At 40.3% G+C, this 24759-nt stretch overlaps 1 protein-coding gene across 1 annotated transcript; it reads right to left on the bottom strand.

Annotated features, from left to right (window-relative positions):
* Window positions 1-338: 338 nt before the first annotated feature.
* On the bottom strand, window positions 339-22951 carry BBS5 (Bardet-Biedl syndrome 5). The gene is made up of 12 exons (XM_081939110.1): window positions 22821-22951; window positions 20294-20376; window positions 18895-18960; window positions 17602-17651; window positions 15263-15390; window positions 6637-6772; window positions 4322-4417; window positions 3338-3400; window positions 2156-2290; window positions 1973-2056; window positions 834-857; window positions 339-732 (listed from the first exon to the last, which is right to left on the bottom strand). The coding sequence occupies exons 1-12, from the start codon at window positions 22886-22888 to the stop codon at window positions 631-633; spliced, it is 1035 nt and encodes a 344-aa protein (XP_081795236.1). The 5' UTR covers window positions 22889-22951; the 3' UTR covers window positions 339-630.
* Window positions 22952-24759: the final 1808 nt, after the last annotated feature.

Raw genomic sequence — 24759 nt, 5'->3', positions numbered from 1 at the left:
GCCAAGTACTGCAGCCAACCTCTCAATCCAGAAACTAGTAAGTTACTTCAGAGTAAATTGGAGTTACTCCCCAATCTATTCATTCTGAACTTTTCATTGTCAGAGAGGAGACACAACCTGGGACAAGAAGCAGCAATATATCTCCCTTACGTATGGATTCCAATGGGAAAGACTATTCAAAATAAATTTCCCTTGCATCTAAAGGCCCAGCAAAAGTTTTTCCATACTTGGGGTGTATGAACTGTTTTGCTTCTTCATTTAGGACTGATTGTGAGCCACGACTGAAAGATATAGAGGAAAAAACACCATAGCAACCAAAGCAACCACAACATTCAAATTTAGAACATCTTTTCTCAGTTTATACTATGAACTATCAATTTTATTTACAGTGATATTGAAATAATACATAATGGATATTAAATGCAAGCAGTTGAAGTACTGTATAAAGATACAAACCACAGCTTAAATATATATACAAGAAATTACGTCAAAACTATACAAGAACACTATTTTTTCCTTTCAATCTACATAAAAGAGGTAGCTATAGCTTGATTGATTAAAAAGACTGCAGCATGATTTTTAGAGACAAATATATATTTTGTTAATTATTACATCTTTTAAAGATGAATATCAACCCATTACTTCCCAGAGTCCTTGCAATGTGAATCCATCTTTTAGCTTTTCTATGGCGAGTCCTAGCTCTTCGGAATAAACAGGCTCACGGTCTTGTTGCTATTTGCAGGACAACAAGAAGGAGGGGGAAAAAGTAAGCAAATTGTGGTTAATAGGGTTAACAAAAAACGAATTCACTTTTATTGTAACTTAAAAAATACCTTGTTTCCATCAGCAAAATAAGCCTATGATAGAAAAATAAAAATAAGTTATTGTGGCATTCAGCATTATTTTTAATTGAAATTCAGGCAGTAAATCAATTCATTGAAAAACTTCGATTACCTCAAAGACATCAAAATTTACTTAGTATTAAATAAAATGAATTCATTTTCAATTTAAACTCCTGTTTTTTAAGATATTCCTATTAATATATATAATCTTACATAACTATTCTAAATATAGAACTTACGGCAAATAAACAATTAGCTTTGATCTGATTCATCACATGCAACTAAACAAACTGATTTATTCCTAGTATTAAAGAGAGCGCTGGGATTTCTTGTTTAGTGTATTGCTCACTGTTTGAAAATGAACTGTTTCTTGAGTAGCAGCACACAATTGTTATAAATGAGCAAATGAATAAAGGACAATTACCGTATTTTTAGGAGTATAAGACGCACCTTTTTCCCTCAAAAAAGAGACTGAAAATCTGGGTGCGTCTTATACACTGAATACAGCATTTTTTGCCTCCTGAAACTCGGCCCCCTTCACCAAAATGGCCGTGCATAGCTTTTAGAAGGCCTTCAGAGAGCTCCTGGGGGCTGGGGAGGGCAGAAATGAGCGAAAAATGGCCCGTTATTTGCCCCCCAGCAGCACACTATAAGCTTCCTAAAGGCTATCCATGCAAATCCATGGACAAAAATTTGATAAAAAACGAGCCTGTTTTGATGAAAAACGGGGCGTTTTTTGCTCGTTTTTGCCCCCCATCCCCCTCTACAAGTCTCCTAAGGGACATTCATGCCCTTTAAAAAAAAACGGGCCTATTTTTGCGAAAAATGGAGCGTTTTTGGGAGGTATGCAGAGTGCAAAAACTTTTTAAAAAAATTTTTCCTCTTCAAAACCTTGCTGCATCTTATATTCCGAAAAATACAGTACCTACATTTAACTGTTAACTTCTTGGTTTACTTGATTAATAGCATAAAATGACAATTGCTAGTGCAATATTACATCCAAAACATATATCTCAGTTTATTAACATTTTGATCCGGGCTGTGAGTTCATTATAATTTACTGACCAGTTTAGCACACCTGGGTGTATAGGGAAACAATACAAAAGTTATTAGTTTTAAGATACGCTTACCACAAAGGCATCTGTTGGTTCATTTGCCTCTATTTCCACATCTTCCTCTATTTGTTCTACTTTCAAATCTTCTAGCTGTTGAGGCTAAATATTGATAAAGAAAACAATTTGAAACAACAACCTACATTTCTTTAATACTTTAAACAAAAGCAGGGATTGATTAAAATTTCAAAACAAGTGTACCTTTTCTTCCATTTCATAGTCTACTCCAAATATAGGACTGACTGAAAACACTTTATGCAATGAATTTATTTCTTTTGCAGTTTCCTCCAGTTTTTCAACTGGGTCAATCTTAAATCCAAGCACATATCCACCAGTCTGTAAAAGAGTAATATGTTAAATAAAACTTACACAATAATTATGTTTGAACATTATTATATATTACAAATTATAATTATATTATAAATTATGATCGAGCATAATTATCCAATTAGTAAATCAAGCATATTTTACAAATTCTAAAATGGTTCATTATCATATGATAAGTCAATGGCACAGTGTTACTTTAAATTTATGGTTAAATATGTAATATATTGAGATAAATTAAACATTTAAGAAAACTAGAAGCTGCAGTAGAATTTACTTCTTAACCAGACATGCAGAAAGATACCATCTATCTATCACATAGGAGATATATTATATATGTGTGTACATGTGTGCATAGGTGTGTATACCTACGTATACACACACACACATTGCCGTATGTATGTATGTATGTATGTATGTATGTATGTATGTATGTATGTATGTATGTATGTATGTTGTATTTGTGCTGATAAATATTTGGGCATACCAGGGGTTGTAACACAAATACATATACATATACACATACACACACACACACACACACAATGCATTTTAGTTGGCTTTTCATATGCTCATTTTCATGTACCATTTTTTGGTGAATGAATACAATTTTTAAGATACTGTTACCAAAGCAATTGGACAATTCAAGGCTGGAAGCTATTTTTAAATACTAATCTCAGCAGCAGCATAAGAAAAGTAATCAGCGATGACACATGCATTTCCAAAGCCATTTATTCACAGTCTTTCTCTAACTTCTCAGAAGCAGATACCTTCAATACTGCACTTACAATTTTTTTAGGAACACATTGCTCAAAAATAGTACATGACTAATCTGGAATGCCATGTTTCATTCAGAGATCTGACTGGTCACCTGCTGCTAATTTATCATGGTCATTTTCATTACTTATGTTTATTTACCAAGTATAATACCAGGCTACTACGTTATGCGAATCAAAGCAACAATTTCTCTAGCACTGAATAACAAAAAGAAAAACATATTTATCGTAAATCAAATGGTATATGAATGGAAATAAATAAATTATGCCATTAGTTTCTTACCGCCTGAGAACTTTCAATGACAAGTGCCAAGCCAAATTTTGAATCTCTAATCTTTATAGAACGCTGGATGCAAAGATTATAAAAATATATGTGTTAAAACATTTTAAAAATAAGATTCTTAACAAAAGTAACTGAAAATATCGATACAATCTCTTGAAATTAAGATCTTTGTAATTATGCAAAATATTTGAAAGGACAAAACCAAAAATAACACACTAAAAAGGAAATGAAAAAGCTAACTTTTGTGAACTTCAATCAGAATTTAATATTTGTATGGTTGCTTCCACAACACTTTTAGCTGCCATAACAATAATTACCTTAGAAACCAAATAATGTTTGGCACATTTAAAGAGTGATATAATTTCCTAATTTAGACCATGACATCCAAAGCGAAGTTTCTAGTTTACACACACTTAATGCCACTCATCATACCACCTCTAATATGTCCTATTGCTTAATTTCCTTTCCCCAGTTTCACTAGAGTCGCTAACATGCCTCATAAATGTGATAAAGAGATCTTTAGTACTAATTAGACACGAGTGTTGTGCAATTTGCACAGTTTTTTTTAATGACAAACAGTTGTGGGAGATAGACATGTCAGTGGTTAATTTGTAATGATGTGTATGACGTCTCCACTACTTATCCACTATCTCAACAAAAAGTTAATTAGTCTGTGAAATGAGTCTTCCTCTTCTATGAGATTGCAATTAGGCATGGAAAGCTTAAACCTTTCCTTTTCAAATGACACCATCCTAATAATTACAGCCATTTGAAAATGGAGTACCATATTAACAAAGTGATAGCTTCATAGATAATTAAACCCTAACAAGCCACACACCCTCTTCTTATGAGCACATAGGGGTGATCTGGTAGGGGAGCTGAAAGATTATTGATTTCAACCAGCAAGAGCCAAATGTACATTTTGCACAATTAAAATAATATCATACATAATTACTAATAAGAGAGATAATTGTAGCTACTTACAATTTGCAGATATGGTATACTGACATTAAAGCTATCGTTCATATTAGCGTGCCAAACTACTCTTACATTTGTAATAAAAAATGTACCCAGGTTTCCCTAGAAAAAGAAAGAAAGCAAAGTAAACCTGGTTCCTTGGAGCCTTCATATTTCTACGCATTTGTGTAAAGTCTAAATAGAACAGCACACTTTCTAAAGCAAACCCGACATCCAAATGCTTATTTAAATAAGAAACTCATTGGGAATCACCTGTAATAGAAAGAAATCATGGCACAAAGGAGGAAACTCTCTGGCGTTCCTGCCAAGTTCTCAAAATAATACGCCATTCAAATACAATGACATACAAGTTAAATTTAGGTTGTTCCAGAGGCAACTACTGACATCAAAGCGACAGTATTCAAACAGAGCTGTTTTGCTCTGACGTGCTGATTTTCTTCCTATTTTTAGCTAAATTCTTAGATGTTAAACAAACTGTATGTGAGAAAGTGTTTCCTTTGTGAGTTTTTTTAAAAAAAATATTTCCTGGGAGCCAACTGGATAAGCTGTGCCGGTTCATGATTGTAATAAAGATTTGATTTGATTCACAGAGTTAGGAACAACTGAGCAACAATTGCCAGAAAACAGCTGCACGGACAGTTCTTGGAGCCGCTGGGGTGACCCATGTTACATTGCTGTTCTGCGAGCTGCACTGACTATCAGTCTGCTTCCGGGTCCAATTGAGGGTGCTGTTATCACCTTTAAGTCCCTTCGTGGTTATGGGTCCAGACTAGCTGAGAAACTGATTTACCCTGATGGGATTAGCCCACCCTATTTCTGCCGGCAGAAGGGGTATGCTGTGGACCCCAATAGCCAAGGAATTTCTCCTGGCAGACTCCAGAAGAAGAGCCTTTTCAGCTATGGCTCCCACTCCCTGGAACATCTTGTCCCTTGAGGTCGGATCTGCTCCCATCATTTTGGCCTTTCCAAAGGTCTTGAAGACATATGTCTATGCCAATTAGCCTGGGGTCTTAACGGGTGTGTGGGAGGGGGGCATTTTGGAAGTGGCTAATGCCTCCTCCCCACCTACTCCTACTCCCCACCTACTCCCTGGGTGCATTTGGTTCCCTCCCTATCCATATTGCTTAATTTTCAGTTTTTTAATATAAGATCCTTATTTATTGTTTTAAGTGCATTTTATTCAATGGCTGTAAGCCACCTAGAGTTGCCTTTGGAGAGATGGTAGGCATCACAGCTTGGTAAGTTGATAAATATATAAATAGATAAGTATTTCTGATTCCACTTTTTAAGGAGCTACAATATTTCATTATTATATAACACAAGTTTAATAGGAGTCAAAGTTGACAGATCATAGTTTTAGTGGTTCCTGCCTCAGGAAATACAGTATCTGTAACTATCTGTGGAGAAGGAAACAACATTTCTTAGTAAATGTTGTAACAATGCTTTCCTATGATAATTATGCTGATTCCTTTCTAATTACTGTAACTATGATAATTATAGTGGTTCAAAGACAGATGCCACATAAAAGCAGATTCTTTGAAGGAACACTGAGCTTGATTTATAGCTGTAAAGGTAAACACTTTTTGGTTTTCAAGCTACAGGGTAGTGACATTTCCATCTGACATGACAATTCATGTTTGTTGACATAAACCTGATGTGTCGTCTAAATTCAATGAAAACATCATAAACTAGAGAAAATACGGACAGGTTACCTTCCTCTTTAACTAACAATAAATGACATGGAGAGTATGTGCAAAAGATCTCTTGCATGTGAAAAGAGTAAAACAACAACCCTGCTCTATTTGTAGCTTTGGCACATACACAAGCATACTTCTTTTTATGCACTGTTCATCATAGTTTGTGGTTGCACAACTGTATCGATAGGAAGCTGGCTAGCTCCATCTCAACTGTCTGCTTTGACAATATTAGCTTACTTTATTTCTGATTTCATATAAGTGATTTGTCTTGAAGCTGCTTTACATAGCTTTCCTCATTTACACGTGCAATGCTTGTTACACTACTATACTTCTATTCTTTGTTCCTAAATTATCTGTGGTGTTTTCTTTCCTTACTACAATTAATCCTTCTTGTACTGCCCTGAGTGTTGAAGTGTCTTGGACAGTCTTTATGGGAAAATGAAGTAATAATTATGCTGGTCTATGACTGTTATAAAGATTTGATTTGAAGTATTAATGCTAAAACAGTCTACTATTCCTACATAATATAATCAAATAGTGTACGGGTTATACAATCCTTTTGGCACATTAGGCACTTTTAAAGAAACCACTTTCCTAATATTGTTTTCTCATGCCACATCATACCTGGTCACTAGATAAGTTCCAAACACCATTGATTTTGTTGTACACTTGTTCTTTTGGTAACAATCTCAATTGCTTGTTCTGAATTAATGCGGATCTCAATTTCAGCTCACGGTACATTTTCGATGTTTCGTAAGCTCTACAAATAGTGGAACACAGAGTTTTAACATTTTCATTTTTAACCGCATTTTATTTCAACGTATCCATGAAACAGTCCATTTTCTGTACAATTCAGTCCAATTAATTTACAGATGAGTAAACTGACCATATTAAGCAGCAGTTAAAAAAATATACAGAAAAAAGACATTATACAGTATATCAGCATCCCTGCAGTCAATCTCAATCTTCTGTAGGTGTCTCATCTTGTTCTTAATATTTTTTGAAGTATGCAGACTCATAGAAATACACTCAATGCACAAAAAGACCGTTGGCTTACCTGAACGGTCGTTCTCTGGGCGCTGCGGGAGAGTCCAAGCATGGGTTAACACAGCCTAACTGCCCTAGGACTGACTGAGTTTTTTCCTTGACCACGCCCCTTTGCCTCTGGCAGGTCAGTTTTAAAAATGAAAGGTTCAATAGGACGTCTTCAACCAGTCTCTGCAGATTTCTAGTTCTGGATTCTCGAACCCTGGGTGGGTTTGGACTCTCCCGCAGCGCCCAGAGAACGACCGTTCAGGTAAGCCAACGGTCTTTCTCCTGTGCGCTGCTTGGAGAGTCCAAGCATGGGACATACCCAAGCTATTGTGTCCCAGGGCGGGTCGAGTCATTGTCCTTTGTAGCCTCCACAACCCTTTGTAATATACGTCTTCCAAAGGAGGCTTCTGCCGAGGCAAAGGTGTCGATCTTATAGTTCTTGATGAACGCCGTGGGCAAGGCCCACGTGGCCGCTCTGCAAATGTCTATGATAGACGCCTGGGTCGCCCATGCAGCTGAAGTTGCGGCGCTTCTCGTTGAGTGCGCAGTTACTCTGCGTGGTGCAGTCTTGCCTTGTGCCTCATAGGCCAGCTTGATGCAAGCCCTCAGCCAACGTCCAATTGTGTGGGACGAAACCTTGCGACCAAGGGACCCAGGGTGGAAGGAAACAAAAAGGGATTCGGAACGCCGAAATTCCTTTGATCGTTTGATGTAAATTTTGACTGTCCTTCTTACATCTAATTTATGCCAGATTTTTTCCTTCTGATGTACTGGATTTGGACAAAAATTAGGAAGGATCACTTCCTGGGCTCTATGAAATTGAGTATTCATCTTTGGGATGAAAGATGGATCAAGTCTCAGAATGATTCTGTCAGTATGAATAATGCACAGGTCCTCCCTCACAGACAGCGCAGCCAATTCAGAAATTCTGCGAGCCGATGTTATAGCTATGAGGAAGGCCGTCTTAATAGTCAGATGATGGAGGCTTGCCTTCCTGAGAGGTTCGAAGGGAGCCCCCGTTAAGGCCTTCAGGACATATGGCAAATCCCAGGAGGGATATCGATGAACCACCTGAGGAGAGATGTTCATCGCCCCCTTGAGGAAGCTCTTTACTTGTGGGTGCTGACTAAGTGATCTGGCAGATTTACAGGTAAGAATGGTGGATAGTGCCGCCACCTGCCTCTTGAGCGTGTTGGGCGCGAGGCCCTTGTCCAGACCCTCTTGGAGAAATTTCAGCAAATTTGGCACTGAAGCCGAAATGTCCTGCACACCCTTGTCCTGACACCAAGATGAAAAAGCGTTCCACGTATATTCGTATATCCTAGTAGTGGAAGGTCTCCTGGACGCTTGAATAGTTCTGATGACCTTGTCTGAAAACCTCTGCTTCCTCAGGAGTTCCCCCTCAAGCGCCAAACGGCTAGTTGTAGCCACTGGGGATCTGGATGCTTGATGTGACCTTGGCTGAGGGAGATCTGCTCCTGAGGAATCCTCCACGGTCTTTGGATGGAGAGGCTGACAAGGTCCGCGTACCAGGACCTCCTGGGCCAGTGAGGGGCCACTAGGATTAGATCGGCCTTTTCTGACAGTAATTTGGTCACTACTTGGGGTATGAGAGGAAGCGGTGGGAACGCGTACAGGAGTCCTGAGGGTCAAGTGCTCCTCAGCGCATCCGTCCCCTCCGCTAAGGGCGAGTGGTATCGAGTGAAGAAGCGGGGCAGATGTGTGTTGGTGCTTGTTGCAAACAGGTCTACTTGCGGTTTGCCGAACTTCTCCACGATCTGAGAGAAGATGTCCGGATGCAGCCGCCATTCTGAGTGGTCTATCGTCTGCCGACTCAGCCAATCCGCTTCTTGGTTGCTCGTCCCCGATATGTGGTCCGCTGTTATGGACTCCAGATGTCGCTCCGCCCATCTGCCCAATAGTTCCGCCTCCTGCATGAGATTTTTGGAGTGCGTGCCTCCCTGCCTGTTGATGTGGGCCTTTGTGGCAACATTGTCTGTTAACAACAGTACATGATGGCCCACAATCTGAGACGCAAAATGACGTAGAGCGAGGCGAGCGGCCCTCAGTTCTAGCCAGTTTATGTTGTGGGCCGCCTCCCTCTGTGTCTATTTGCCTTGCGCAAGATGTCCCTGGCAGTGCGCTCCCCATCCCTGTAGGCTGGCATCTGTTGTTACAACCAGCCTTTCGGGCTCCTTGAAGAGGCACCCTTTCCTGACCGCCGCTGTGCTCCACCAATTGAAGGAGCGAAGTACTTTTGGCGGTAGTTTCACGCGTCTTAGCGAGTTGCTGTCCCTTGATCTCTGCATTGGCAGAAGGAACCATTGCAGCTCCCTTGCGTGAAGCCGTGCCCAGGGAACTACCTTTAGGCAGGAGATCATGATGCCCAGGAGCTGGGATAGTTGTAAAATCGGCACTGACCTGGGACTTTTGCATAGACGAAGTTTGTTCTGAAGGTTCGCCATCCTGTCTGGAGACAGAAATACCTGGCAGGAGACGGAGTTGATTATGGCGCCGAGATGTTGGATTCGGGTGGTCGGTTCTAGGTGACTCTTCTGCAGGTTCACTGAAAACCCGTGGTGTTGTAGAGTCCGTATGGTCACCTGAACGTCCCTTCGGGCCTGATTCTGGTTGGAAGAATGAATTATTATGTCGTCTAGATAACACTCTAGTCGAATTGGTCGATTTCGGAGGTGGGCCGCCACCACTGCCAAGATTTTGGTGAAGGTCCTGGGGGCAGACGAGAGGCCGAATGGCAGGGCCCTGTATTGATAGTGCCTCCCGTCGTAGTGGAACCTCAGGAACCTTCTGTGGGCAGGGTGAATGGGGACGTGGAGGTAAGCTTCCTTCAAATCTATCGATGTGAGGAGATCCCCCTGCAAGCCAGGATGGAGTGGAGGGACTGCATCTTGAACCTTTTGTATGCCAGATGCTGATTTAGGCACTTTAGATCCAAGATGGCCCTCCACCCCCCTGAGTTCTTTGGGACTAGAAAGAGGATGGAATAATATCCTCGTTTTTCCTGTTCCTTGGGAACAGGTTCTATGGCCCTGATTTCGAGCAGATGGAGGATCTCCTTCTGCATGAGTTCTTTCTTTGGGGGATTCTTGGGGATGGGACAACGAATAAATTTTTGTTGAGGGAAGGATAAAAATTCCAGCACTAGGCCCTTCCTGATCGTGTTGAGGACCCAAGTGTCCGATGTTATCTCCTCCCACCTGTCGGCGTAAATCTGGAGCCGACCCCCTATGGGAGGATTCCTGTGATGGTCACTTCCCCCTACGAAACTGTCGGGAATTGGATCCCCCACAAAATGGCTTCCGAAAGGAATGCTGTTGTTGCTGCCTTCCTCTGGACCCGTAATTTGTTCTGTCCTGCCCCCTGTCTCCTGTCTGGGGAAATGGTCTCTGATAAGAAGAATTAGAGCCGGAAGCTTGAGAGTTATCCTGCGCTCTAAAGGGCTGTCTCCTGAATGAACCGGAACCCTTACGTTCGGCTTTCTTCAGGGTGGCCGGGAGAATTTTGCGTTTGTCCTTTGTTTCTATGACAAACTTCTCCAAGGCCTCCCCGAAGAGTTGCCCTCCCTTAAATGGGGCGGAAGCAAGCTTCCATTTGGCTTTCATATCAGCCTGCCAGTGGCGGAGCCACAGCAGGCGACGTGATGTCACATTGGATGCCAAGGCCCTAGATGCGAATTTGGCCGCATTGAGAGAGGCATCCGCTGAGTACTCTACGGCGGTTATTATCTTATTGATGTCATGCCGCCATCTAGAACCCGCTGAGGGAGGTTTGGACCTGAGTTGTCTTAGCCAAAGAAGAGAAGCCCTGGTGAAGAATGATGCCGAGGTGGATGCTCTAATGGCCCAGGCAGCCGCCTGGTGTGTCTTGTGGCATGCCTTCTCTGAGCGTTTGTCCTCGGCCTTGAGCCCTTCGAGTAAATCTGCTGGAAGATTAGAAGTAGAAGTTAGAGAGACCACCGGGGCATCCACCTCAGGCAACTTCAGCACCTCATCCATTTTGTCTTCTACAGCGTAGAGGGATTTGTCCCCCCCGCTGGGATTGGTCAGGGTACCAGGTTGGACCCACTGCCTTTGGACTACGTCCAGGAATAAGTCCGGAACAGGAATCAGTTCCTGGGTTGGTGAAGGTTCCTGGAATAAACCTTCCTTGTGGTCCTTAGTGGGAGGAGGGGTGGCTGAGGCACTCTTGGGAGTGGGCCCAAGTTCAGTGGCTGCTATGGCCTTGTGAAGGATGGATTTAAACAGGGATGGTTTGAATAACCCTGTAAAGGCCAGTTTATCAGGAGGAAGATCCTCATCCTCCGATAATTCGAAATCATCTATTTCCCCCTCCTCTAATCCTGTGTCCTCCGTGGCAATAGATGTGCCAGGCGAAGCAGGGGCTTGGTCTCCTATAGGAGCAGGGGTTGCCCTGGCTTTAGGAGTGCCAGAAGAACCAGTCTCTTTCTGTTTGAGGCCATCTGCTATTCCTTGGGAGATGGCTTTAGCTATGACCTCCTTCATCTCAGCAGATAATGCGGGACCCTTGTCCTCTTTTGGGCGTCCCCTGGAGCCCTTGGAGGTTCTCCTTTCCTCCCTCTGGAATATATCTTGGTATGGTTCCAATTCCTCCCTAACAGAAGAACTGGGGGAGTCTGGATAGCCCCATGAGGCATCTGGGGAGGAGTCCCTTGAAATCCCCCCAGTTGATGGAGGTGAACCATCCTGGTGGGGAGCATCCTGATCCTGAACCTTCCCTTGGGGAGAATGGGGCCTTGCCCATGCCTCCTCTTGATCTGGGGACCTGCTGGTTTTCTGGGCCTGCGAGGTATGGCCTCTGCGGGTTCCCTCCCTACTGGTGGGTAAATCCCCTGAGGCTCGGGAAGGGGATCTATTGGGATTGCCTCTCCCTCCCTTGTTTCCTTTGGGGGGGGGGCTCCACTCTGGGCCTCTTGGAAGAGGGCCCAGCCTGCACCTCCAAACCTTCATCTGCCATTGTTCTTCAGAAGTCACAGGAAGGCTGGATGGGTCTGGAGGGCACCGCTAGGACGAGCCAGACGGCCACAAAACGTCCGCGGTAGCTGCAATAGGCAATGGAAGCCCGCCGGCGAAATCCCTGCCTTGGAGTGCGAGACGGCTGTTTTCGAGACGTTCGGCCTTGCCGGAGCCCCGGACAAGGCCTCTCAGTCACTAAAAGTAGCTGCTGCTGCTATTACTGTCGAGGTCTGACCGCGAGGTCTGAAGCTGCTGCCGTTTGAAACTTGAGGCAATTTGGTGCTCTAAAATGGCCGCCGCTGCGCGCGCAGCCTCCATAACCAAGGCAACCCTCTCCGAAGTGGAAAAAAGGGCGCGAAAGGTCTAAAATGGCCGCCGCTGTTGCCGGGCAGATTTTGGAAGCCGTTAGGACACCCAAAGGGTCCGAAACAGGCTTCCGCGGCTTCATAGCAAGGATCCGCCAGCGCCAAACAGCTGGTTGTCCCTCGTATCGTTTCCGCTCGCCGGCTGGAGCCGGACAAGCCTCAAGCCTACCTCGTTTGGCTTACTTGCAGCAGACGATGAATATCAGACCTCCTGAGCTATCAAGAAGGTTTTTTGGCTGATGCCAAATTGAGATGGTCAAGAATTCCTTTAAATGCTGATGTGGGGAGTCCAAGCAAAAAGCCTAAACTGGAGAACTCCCCTGCAACAGTCCTATTGGGCGGACTGAGTTTTTAAAACTGACCTGCCAGAGGCAAAGGGGCGTGGTCAAGGAAAAAACTCAGTCAGTCCTAGGGCAGTTAGGCTGTGTTAACCCATGCTTGGACTCTCCAAGCAGCGCACAGGAGAATGTAAGCTTATTCTTAGTATCCAAGTATTTCTTAAATTTTTAAGAAAAAACCTTAAGTAATCAGCCCTTGCTACAAAGTATTCTTTACTCTCAAATAAGGCAGCAATTCTCAACCTTTTCTTCACCACAGACCCCCTTTTTATGCCTTTGGGGTCACAGACCTCCAAGACTTAAAGTAAGATTTAAATCATACTTCTTCAAGCCTTCGCAGTCCCCCCCCCACCCCCGTGATGATACCGTAGATCCTCAGGCGTCCGTGGCCCACAGGTTGAGAACCACTGAAATAAGATATATATGTCTTCAGCACTGAAGCATCACATACAGAGTTTTTCTGCAAATGGAGCTCCATGAAATCTCCCATACTTCGCCATGGAATTGAGTTATTCAAACTATGCTCTGGAAAAGCACTTCTAAGAGATTGAGGCATGTAAATTGTTTAGCACTTTCCTACCTGAAAAAACTATTTGTGGGATTAGAACCCGGGCTGTATATGTCTTAGGCAGGAGTCTTAGGCAGAAATTTATATTCTAAATATTATATATATATAATATTTAGAATATAAATAGTATATTTAAACATATTATGAAACATCTATTTGTTATTTGAAAAGCTGTAGTGCAAGAAGACTTGCTGTACAAAAAATAATTTAAGTAAAAAGATAAAGATGTGTAATTGAACAACCCTCCTCTCTGGAAAAATGCTTGGCTGAAAACATGAACATTTCATTCAGAAGTTGGGAACATACTGAAATGTTTTTTTTTTCTACAAACTGCATTAAACTCAGATGGCTGATACTGTAGGAATTTTAAAACAATATTACTATTCCTCAGTAAAATAGTCCTTTTAAGACGGTTATTTCCTGATGATGGCATGCATAACTCAGGAACTGGCCTTGAAGTGAGATGGGCAGCAAACAAATTTAATTAACAATAACAATAATTGTTTAGCTGCGATTCAAATTAACTTGCTATCATTTGAATTAGAACAAAAAGGATACAAATAAAAGTAGAACTAAACAATGATATAAATTCATTTCTTGGAAAACAATAGTTTTTTTGTTTTTAATCACAGTTGGACCTAAAATTTTTGATAGTGATTAGTAGCATTTAATATATTCAGAAGAATATCTCTCTCTGCATGTGTGTATATGTATTTAATTAAAAAGCCCTAAAATACAATACAATAATACAATAGCAGAGTTGGAAGGGACCTTGGAGGTCTTCTAGTCCAATCCCCTGCCTAGGCAGGAAACTCTATACAGTTTCAGACAAATGGCTATCCAACATCTTCTTAAAGACTTCCAGTGTTGGGGCATTCACAATTTCTGGAGGCAAGCTGTTCCACTGATTAATTGTTCTAACTGTCAGGAAATTTCTCCTCAGTTCTAAGTTGCTTCTCTCCTTGATTAGTTTCCACCCATTGCTTCTTGTTCTACCCTCAGGTGCCTTGGAGAATAGTTTGACACCCTCTTCTTTGTGGCAACCCCTGAGATATTGGAACACTGCTATCATGTCTCCCCTAGTCCTTCTTTCTATTTAACTAGACATACCCAGTTCCTGCAACCGTTCTTCATATGTTTTAGTCTCCAGTCCCCTGATCATCTTTGTTGCTCTTCTCTGCACTCTTTCTAGAGTCTCCACATCTTTTCTACATCGTGGTGACCAAAACTGAATGCAGTATTCCAAGTGTGGCCTTACCAAAGTATTATAAAGTGGTATTAACACTTCACGTGATCTTGATTCTATCCCTCTATTTATGCAGCCTAGAACTGTGTTGGCTTTTTTGGCAGCTGCTGGACACTGCTGGCTCATATTTAAATGGTTGTCCACTAGATCCCTTTCACAGTTACTACTACTGAGCAAGGTATCATCTATACTGTACCAGTGCATTCCATTTTTGTTGCCTAAATGTAGAACCTTACTCTTTTCACCATTGAATTTTATTTCATTAGATAGTGCCCAATGTTCAAGTTTGTCAAGATCCTTCTCTATCTTAAGCCTGTCTTCTGGAGTGTTGGCTATTCCTGCCAGCTTGGTGTCATCTGCAAATTTGATGAGTTCCCCATTTATTCCCTCATCCAAATCATTGATGAGATGATTAAATACTGATTAAATAATGATTAAATAAAATACCAGTACCTGTCATGGACTTTTAAAATGTACAAAATGCAGAGATTGTGGAAAAGGGAGGGTAAGAGAAGGATTTTGAAATAAAGGGCAGAGTAAATGTGCCAGAGTAAATGTAAATACCAAATTGTATTATATTTCAAACCAACACAGCACAATTTCTGAAAATTAATATACCATATGTAACTAACTAATTTTGTAAGGGCTGCTTTAGTAAATCTTTTGTGTTTCTACATAAAACTTAAAAAAAAACCCTTAAATACCTGTGAACAGAAATAACAGAAGCAAAAAGTCTGGGGCTCCCAGGAATCACATTTGTAAATATGAATTCAAAACGTGTGTTATTGCATTTGGTCAAGATATAAAGTGCTTCGGTTTGTCCTCTTAATTTCTATAAGGGAAAATATCAGATTTCATATCTTACTGCAGTTTTTAAAAGAAATGAACATTATAGTCATTTAACATTTCTGAACAATATTATATAGAGTTGCATTTAATGAAACTTCAGTTTTTGAGAGATACATTTTTAATCTGCCGTGTCACAAATGCCTTGAGTAGATAACAACTCACATATTATAAACCCCAGGTTCAGTAAATGTAGAGCACATAAAGGATCATTCCGGTTAAATTACACATTTAATAAAACATGTGAAGTGAATTTTAATTATGAACTCATTAAATAAAGCTGACCTACATTAGAATTCCAATTATTTATAACTATACTAATCAATAGCATTGTTCTTTTTCCCCCACCTCTCTCTCTCTCTTTTCTCTTATGGGTCAAATCTGAAGACCTAAACTATATTAACAAAGATGCTATTATATTAAATGATGTGGAATAATGTAGAATTAGGAGAACATTTATTTTAATGTGAGATGATAGATCTATAACTACCTGGATGATATTACAAGGTATCACATAAATATATCTGATTACTATTATTACTTTTTAAGAGTTATTTCCCTGTCTTTTGTAAAACTTCTAGTTATTATTGACTTAACCTGTTAAAGAACCTTAGAAAGAGAATGAAATCTGGGCTAGGAATTTAGCCTTTGGAGGCTCATCAAATAGTCCTCGGGTTATGATGACAACTGGAACTGGAATGTCTGTTGCTAAGCGATGCAGTCGTAAAGCATAGTGTTATGTGACCACATTCTATAGCAGTGATGGCTAACCTTTTTGTCCTTGCGTGCACGACACCCCCATGTGCCCCACTCCTTGTGCATGCGCAGGTGGTGCCCAGTGCTTCCCCCTGTGCCTGTGTGCACAACCTCCCGCACCCAGTTTTGGGCCTAGCAGGCCTCCCTGAAGCTCCCTGGGATCAAAAACAGGGCATGGGTTTGCGCCGCACCCCCTGCATTCCTCCCACCCCTTGCTCATGCGACCCCCCTTCATTCCCACGCATGTGCACACGTTTCCTGCATGTGTGGCAGAGACCCCAAAATCAGCTGGCAAGCGGGAGACAAAGTGCCCATGCACGGTGGAGCTGAGCGACGGCTCACATGCCTGGAGAGGGCTCTGTGTGCCATCTGTGGCACGTGTGCCATAGGTTCACCATCATGGTTCTACAGCAATGGCAATTCCAGAAATCCCAGTTGCTATCATAACCCTAGGACTACATGAGGACTTTACATGTTCATGACATGGGAGGAGGGAGTCTCAGGCAAGCAGGCTGAGGAGCAAGACCTAGGTGTGTGTATAGGTTGTGGACAGGCATTATGGAGCATGTGTAGGCAGGTTCTGCAGGAAGGTGCTAGATTTCTGTGGGCAGATGCTATGTAGTGTGAGAGTGTGAAAAAAACAGCAGAAGCAGGATTGACTTGCGACCTCCTGCCAACTTCTCTATTTATTTTGCTTTGTGGGAAGCTGGCAGGGTAGGTCACAAATGTGACTGTGGGATGCCATAATTGCAAACTGGTTGCCAAGCACAGAATCATTATCATGTGATCAAGGATGCTGCAATAGATGGAACTTTGAGGATCGGTTGTAAGTCCCCCATGTTCAGTGCCATTGGAACTTTGAACAGTTGTTGAATGGCTGCCGTAAACCAAGGACTACTTGTATTTCCTTCCTTAAACACCGACACTGAAGAATGGAAAGAGATAAAATATAGTACCTTTCCACAAATAGTACTATTTCAATTTGGGAAATAGATCATCTATGTGCTTCTATTTGAGCTGTAGAAGAGGCTTATTCTGTGTTTGGAACATACTTATGAATTTGTGAATACTAGCTAACATCAAATCAGAAGGAATGACCATAATCATATACTGTGGTTTATATACCAAATCTTTCATATCTTTAGCAAAATCTATATTTTTGTTATTAATTTCCTTTTTGATAGCACTTCCTATATTTTTATTCTGTGTACAACTGTATAAGTATCTGTCAGATTAAGTGAAGAACTTAATGGAACTCAATGAATTCATTAAAGTCAATGCCATATATAAAACTTTGATATCACTAATGTTCTTGTTTTTGAAATTTAAGGAGCATCTGTAAAGCAAATCAAATAATGATGAGCATGTTATGCTATTTTAAAACAACATATGTATTTTGAAAAATATTCTGGATGCTTCAAAACGAATTTTGTAATCTTACCGAGTTAGCAGTTCTTGTTGTTGTATTCACAAAGCAATTGTAGCCAACAGCTAAATAATTAGGGAAAAGAAACACAACATTGTCTCTGGTGCTGTTAAGTGAAATGAAGCAAAATAATTTTTCATTTTTAACAATTCCAATGTCAGCGTTCCAAATATCATGCAGAATTAAATCATTGTCCAAGGCAAAGTGATCCTTAAAACTCCAATTTAATAAGACAGGCATTTTGGCATTATGCTGTTGAATTTCAACTCTAACGTACATCCGGTGAATTCACCCAGTTAAAAGTTCATCATCTATCCCCACACCCCATAATTCATCACATCCACATTAATATATAACATCCACAGTGCTTGGAAATCATCTACTATTGCTTCTTATGTCTCAGGCAACAAAATTTAAGACGGTGTGAGGAATGTGAATGTAATACCACAGAGTATGCTGAATAACAATTTTGATTCTACCATTGTTATCTATAGAACAGACCTCAAAAATCTCTTTCCAATTCACTTCTTTTAAAATGCTCCATGCAAATCTCATTTTACCACTCCTTTACTACCAACAATAGCAGAAAAAGAAACAAGGTCATCACCTGCCACCTGTAACTGCTCTATCAATATTTCTATCAGGGGTATGGTACACTTTAAAATACATAACACATTTTTTTAGGCTTCCATGTAACCATCATCCCTCCTCCTCCTGCCCAAGATGCTACTACTTTAAGGACTCTCATTACAATTAATGAAATAACAGTATCTTTTTTCAGTTTGATGAGAATCCGAAAAGAGTCGGGTTATTTTAATAACAGCTAATATGTCAGGCCCAAGCCCAGAGATAACACAGGAAAACCCAACAGAATACCATCTTTTATTTGCTTATACCTAATGCACAGAATTTTACCAAACTAAAGATGAAATCTTCTAACTTAACTAGGTATATACTGAGTGATTCTAGTCTATGGCTACCCCGAACCTTTTTCTTCCTCCAGCTTGGAACTGTACAGTATCTTAATCTGGGCCTCTCTCTGGGGAAGCTCTTGTGTTGCCAAAACTCTGCCCCACTGCCTCTCCAGGTAACCTTCTGTCACAAAATAACAGCCAATACTGTTGTTATATGTTGCAATAGTGATGCTATAAATCATCAGGAATCCTCGGAGATTATGGTGATAATTTGACAGATTTGACAAACACATCAGAGAGACTTTTTGGCTGACTTTTTAAAAACTGTACATTATTAACAACTGGGGATGTATGGATAGACAAAATATGCATTAAAAAAGAAAATGATACTTACAGAGGTTGACTCTAGGCAATACAACGGAATGCCAAATAATTCTTAAGTTTGTTACTAAGAGTCTGCCTAGAAATTAAAAAAAAAATCATTGGAATTTCTACATCTAATAACTTTGTTTTTACATATGAGAAACAGGGGGGAAAGTGCATGAACGCATGGACAACTGGACATGTAATCAAATATAACATAAAACAGCAATGATTTTTGACCAACAATCCAGAGAGAAATCATGTTATTGTTGTTGTTGTTTCTCTTTTTTAACTTATTCCAAATGGAAGTAATTTTAATAAGTCCCTATGAGATGGCTGCTAGAAAATGAACTACACCTATTACAGGAAGGAGTCACCAGCATGTTCCCAGTTTAATAATAGACAGCAGCTGTGGCATGCACAGGCCTGCTAGATCAGGTCAAGCCCGTCTTAGGCAAGCATTTTGTTTCTCACAATGACCAGCCAAATGCTCTGGGAGATTTACAAATAGAAAATGCGACATAGCATCCCTCTTTGGTCTCTGCGCTGTAACTGCTTTTTGGACGCATGCTGCCCCAAACTGGAGATAACATTGAATCTTCAAAACCTTGGCCAATCTGTCCTCCAGCATCCTTCTGTCCTGTTAGACTGAGGGTCTCCTGTACTTACAAATATTTTCAGTGTAGGTAACGCAATACTTACTAATAAGTATCCACACTGCGGGAATGAGTTTGCTCTCAATATATAGGATATAAAAGAATATAATACAGTTACAGAACAAGATAAATAAACACTGTGAATGCCATCCCTAGAAGCAAATAATCTTAGGTAAGCATTTATGGGGGAAATAAACTAAGCAAGCAAACCATTAAAGGGTAAGGCGAAGATTTCAAGAGCCAGATGTTTTGTAGATTTGAGAAAACTGGAAAAAAAACCACCTAGTACCAGAGAGCATGAGGAAAAATGGGAGATAAATACTTTAACAAATAAAGGCAATTGTGGCCTTCAAATCAGTGCTGTACAATGATATTCCCTGTAATAAATCCAGATAATCGTAAACCACAAACTGCAGAAGCAAAATAAAATTCATCTACATCCATGGGGGATACCTTAATTTGGCAGAAGTACATTTGTTAATTAAAAGAGACTATCATTAATGCAAACGAGTCCCTTCGGGGAGAGGGGACGGTCTATAAATCAAATAAACTTAAACTTAAACACACACACACACACACACACACAAAAAGAGTTTTAAGAGATGAAATACCTGGGGAAAAAACAGAAAAATAAACATTCTCATTCTCTCTCATTCTACTCTGAATGCATGGTTTTGTATTGCATATGTTCAAAATCAACCAACCAGAAAAACTTTTCTTTCTTTGAAATGTGTGTGGAACAAATTTAACCAACTTTTAAAAACTCTCTGTTACCTTTCTCTCCATTGTTGCCTTTGGTATCTTCAATAGGCTCCAAACAATCAATGAGGACCTCTCCTGGTCTCATTTTCATTTGCCTAAAACAATATATTCTTAGATATTGCTATAAATAGTCATCTTGCTTTTAAATACAAAGGTCAGTCATAGTTCATTGAATATGAATAGCATTCTGAGAGGTAACAATTATGTACAACTCCTCCCGCTCCCCAGCCTACAATTTCTGTGAAAGGGCTTCTCCTATACCAGGTTGCCATCACTCTTTTGCCAAAACCCCCATTCCAGAACTTAAAAAAATAAATAGCCATCCTGTTTTCACACTTAAGATCTAAAAGGAAAATAAATTGGGATAAGAAAGTAAATGACAGCACTACAATAATTCTTAATTATAACTATCAAGCTTTCCAGTGGCCCAGTCTCATCCCAGTGTTATAAACAATCCTGTTTAGAATCACATTTCAAGTACTGGGAAGCAGGTCCACCTGGATGGGAAACCAATGATAATATCACTTTTAATATATTTTGCTTCCGAATGATTCAATTCAAGGGGGTTTCTCTTGAACCATTACATTTACAGCTAATTCTTTTGAAGGTTCAATTAATTTTATATCAACGGGCACATATTATATTCATATTGCCAAATGATTTCCAGCCATAAAACTGTTAATATCCTTCCTTTGTTCAAAACAGAAGACTGTTTTCGAATTATGTTTTTATTTTGATTCAATCAAAAATGCTCAATTTCTGCCCTAATGCCCCTCAAGTTACAGATAACAACCCTATAAAGTAAGATGTGAAGGAGACAGTTTAGTGTAGTGCTTAATGCAGCAGGCTAGAATATGGGAGATAATGAGTTCTAGTCCTGCATTGGGTATGAAGCCACTTGGGTGACCTTGGGCCAGTCCCCCTCCCTCAGCCCTAAGAAGGAGGTAATGGCAAACTACAGATAGTCCTTGACTTACTATTTGTTAAGTGACTGTTCAAAGTTATAACAACACTGAAAAAAATGACTTATGACCATTTTTCATACTTACAACCGTTACAACATCCCCATGGTCGTGTGATCAGAATTCAAACACTTTCCAACTGGCTCTTATTTATGACGGTTGCAGTGTCCTGGACTCAGATGATCCCTTTTTTGCAACCTTCTGATGCAATCCCTGAATCCGATTCACTTAACAGCCATGTGATTAATTTAACAACCGCACCAATTCGTGTAACAACTGTGGCAAGAAAGATCGTTAAAATGGGGCAAAATTCACTTAACAAATGTCGTAGTTAGCAATGGAAATTTTGGCCTCCATTGCGGTCGTAATTCAAAGATTATCTGTATTTCTAAAATCTAGTCAAGAAAACAGCAGGCGTTGTGGATGATTGGTGACATTATGGTCAATTGAAAGTAATGATGTACAATATGAATTAATGGGAATCTTTTTTCCCTTAATTTCTCTTTTTCTTTTTCAGAGATAGGTGATATTATAATTCTATAAAGATTTATTGTTACTTAATAAAAAAATTCAAGAAAATAAGGGTTGTTAGAAATGAAAGAATATTAATGGTAATTTGAACACATAATGCTCAATGACAGTGAAGTATTTATATGTTTAATGGATACACCGGTGATTTTATTCTCAACTTTAAAAACTGATTCACAAAAGCTTGTTTACCAAACGACATGCTTGACAAAATTGTGGAAAGTTTTTTTCTTCTCTTTTTTGTGTGTGTGTGTGTGTTCTGTTTTGTATGTGTTGTTCTGCTTTGTTTGTTTTTAAACAAAAATTTAAAAAATATATAAAAAAAGAAAACAGCAGGTGAATTGATATGTATGTATGTGTGTGTGTGTATATATGTATATGTATATATGTATGTATATGTATGTGTGTGCGTGTATGTATGTGTTTGTGTGTGTATATAATTGAGCCCAAAATTTATGTTGGTAAGTGAGACACTTGTTAAGGGAGTTTTGCCCCATCTTGTGACTTATTTTTGCATATTGTTAAGGGAATCACTGCAGTTATTAAATTAGTAACATGGTTGTTAAGTGAATATGGCTTCCCCATCGACTTTGCTTGTCAGAAGGTTGCAGAAGGGGATCCCATGACTCCGGGACACTGGGGATAAATGTCAGTTGTCAAGCATCCGGATGTAAATCACGTGACCGTGGGGAGGCTACAACAGTCATAGGTGTGAAAAATGGTCATCCGTCCTTTCCCCCCCCCCAGTGGTGGTGTAACTTTGGTCACTAAATGAACCGTTGTAAGTCAAGGACCACCTGTAGCCCTCACCCACCCCCGTCACAGGGTCGGCAGGGACCAATTAAGTGTGTGAAAGCCCCTACGTGAGGATATGAAATCCCGTGGATGGGGAGGGTCGAGGTCCATTGTGAGGACCGGCCGTCCCCATGGCGGCAGCGGGAGGAGGAAGCGCCCGCCCGTTGACCCGCCGCTCCTGTCAAGCCAGACCCTTCCAAACCGCGAGGGAGAGGCGAGAAGGGCGGGGACGCGCTCGCGCCAACATCACTCACTGCGAAGAGATGTCAAAGCGAACATCTCGGTCTTCCCACAGCGAATCCGCCGTTGCAGCCGCCGCCATGACAACCGTCAAGCGGATCTCTGCGTTCCCGACTCCAGCTTCCCGACGGGCGCCGGCGAAGGACAAACTTCCTCAACTCGTTTGAAAAATAAAAACAACTGCCGGATTTACCCTTGCCTAGCGCTAGAGGGCGCTATTTCGGCTCAGAAGCGACGATAATTCATCGGGACCCGTTTTCTCGACCTGCTCCTTTCCAGATGTGTTAAGGCTACCGCTCCCGTAGTCCGTTTGCAGCTGGCTTGGAATAATGAAAGCCGTATAATTCTAATACAGGGGGAACGGTTCTCAATTATTTTAGAAAAGGTGATTAATGTTAGTGTATTGGCCGCCCAACTCCAAGGGACTCTGACCAAACAGAAGACAGTCCATTGCCTTGTTACATCCCAATTCTTATCTTCCCAATTTTATCAGGCAAACTTCTTGCATCGTTGAGAAATAGCAAAAAGAGGGGTGAAACTCCTGTTTCAGAGTTCAAAAAGTCAGTCATAACAGAAACCAGCCTTGGGAGGCATAATCAATGTAATGCAGTTATAGGAATTTGTTCACGACAGATTTATTTCTTTTTGGCTTAAAGTTTACAATTTTAGCTGCTAATTTCGATTTAATGACTCTTTTTTTACATTTTTAATGTATAGTTGTTTTAATTTAGAATCTAATAGTTCTCATGGAAAAACTATTTGAAGAAAGCCACTGTTTTAAAACTGACAAAATTCAGATTTGGTTAGGTTACTATGACAAAGATCTCTGACCCTGTAACTTTAAAAATTAGCTTTGTTATCAAAATTGCGACTGCCAGTATTCTATTCTTTAAATAGGTGTACAAATACATTCAATGCATATTATCTCAATGATTGTTTACATTAGGTCCAAAGTTATGTCCAACCTTAAATATCTTGCTGAGCATGAAATAAAATGTTAGATGGCAGCACCTGTTTGATTTTGGCAAGGTAAGATAAGATCTGGTTAGTTCTGAATGTAAGATCATAAATAAGTATGAGTTATAGACTGGACAGGCAAGTTAAAAGAATACTGAAAGAAAGTAATAGCAAACAGCTTCGTATTTGCGGCAAGCAAACTACATAAATATGTTTCTGAAGTTATCAATGGTTGAGTTCAACTCTAAGGAAATCCCCTTTTACACTCTTTTACGCAAACAAATTGCAGCCTTAATCTTTATTCAATAGAGCAGGGTGTTCTTTTCCTCACTGTAAAAAGATATCTCTGTAAACTGAACAAGTGATTTCTGACCATATATATACTTCTTCACAAAAGAGGCTATAGAAAAATCTTCCTCCTGGAAATGATGAAAACAAATACATTGGTTTTAATTCAAGTGATGAAATGAGATATTGTTATTCATTTTGCTACAGCAGTGAAAATTTATTTATTTATTTATTTTTCAGGATTTATAGACCGTCCCCTCTCCCCAAAGGGACTCGGGGCGGTGTACAGGTGTCTCATTAAAACGAATACAAAAGATAAATATCCTATACCCTTAAAAACGAATTAAACCTAATACAGCTGTACAGAAAAGTAAAAATTAAAAACAACTAAAAAGCATATCCCTAAAAAAACTTAAAAATGCAGGCTTGAGGGACTAAAATTGGGAATTAGGCCAAAATGTTCTGGCTGATAAAATAAAGATACAAGTAGTCCAGTGGTGGGTTTCAAACTTTTTAGAACCTCTTCTGTAGGTGTGGCCTGCTTTGTGGGAGTGGCTTGTCAGCCATGTGACCAGGTGAGAGTGGCTTGCCAGCCATGTGACTGTGTGGGCGTGGCCAACTTGTAAAATAATGTGAAAATCACTTAACAACGCTCTTGCTTAGCAACCAAAATGTTGGCTCAGAAACTCTGGCATTTGAAGCATACAA

The sequence above is a fragment of the Natrix helvetica genome (genome assembly GCF_964273705.1).
Source record: "Natrix helvetica genome assembly, chromosome: 1".
Taxonomy (NCBI): domain Eukaryota; kingdom Metazoa; phylum Chordata; class Lepidosauria; order Squamata; family Natricidae; genus Natrix; species Natrix helvetica.
This window is presented reverse-complemented; position numbering and strand designations above follow the sequence as displayed.

What these genes read in the sequence shown, in the direction of transcription:
- BBS5 (XM_081939110.1), bottom strand. Translation starts at nt 22,888, where the DNA reads ATGGCGGCGGCTGCAACGGCGGATTCGCTGTGGGAAGACCGAGATGTT. An exon ending in AGGCAACAATGGAGAGAAAG is followed by an intron (nt 18,961 to 20,293) that starts GTAACAGAGAGT and finishes TTTAATTTCTAG; the next exon opens with GCAGACTCTTAGTAACAAAC. An exon ending in ATTTTGCTGATGGAAACAAG is followed by an intron (nt 733 to 833) that starts GTATTTTTTAAG and finishes TCCTGCAAATAG; the next exon opens with CAACAAGACCGTGAGCCTGT.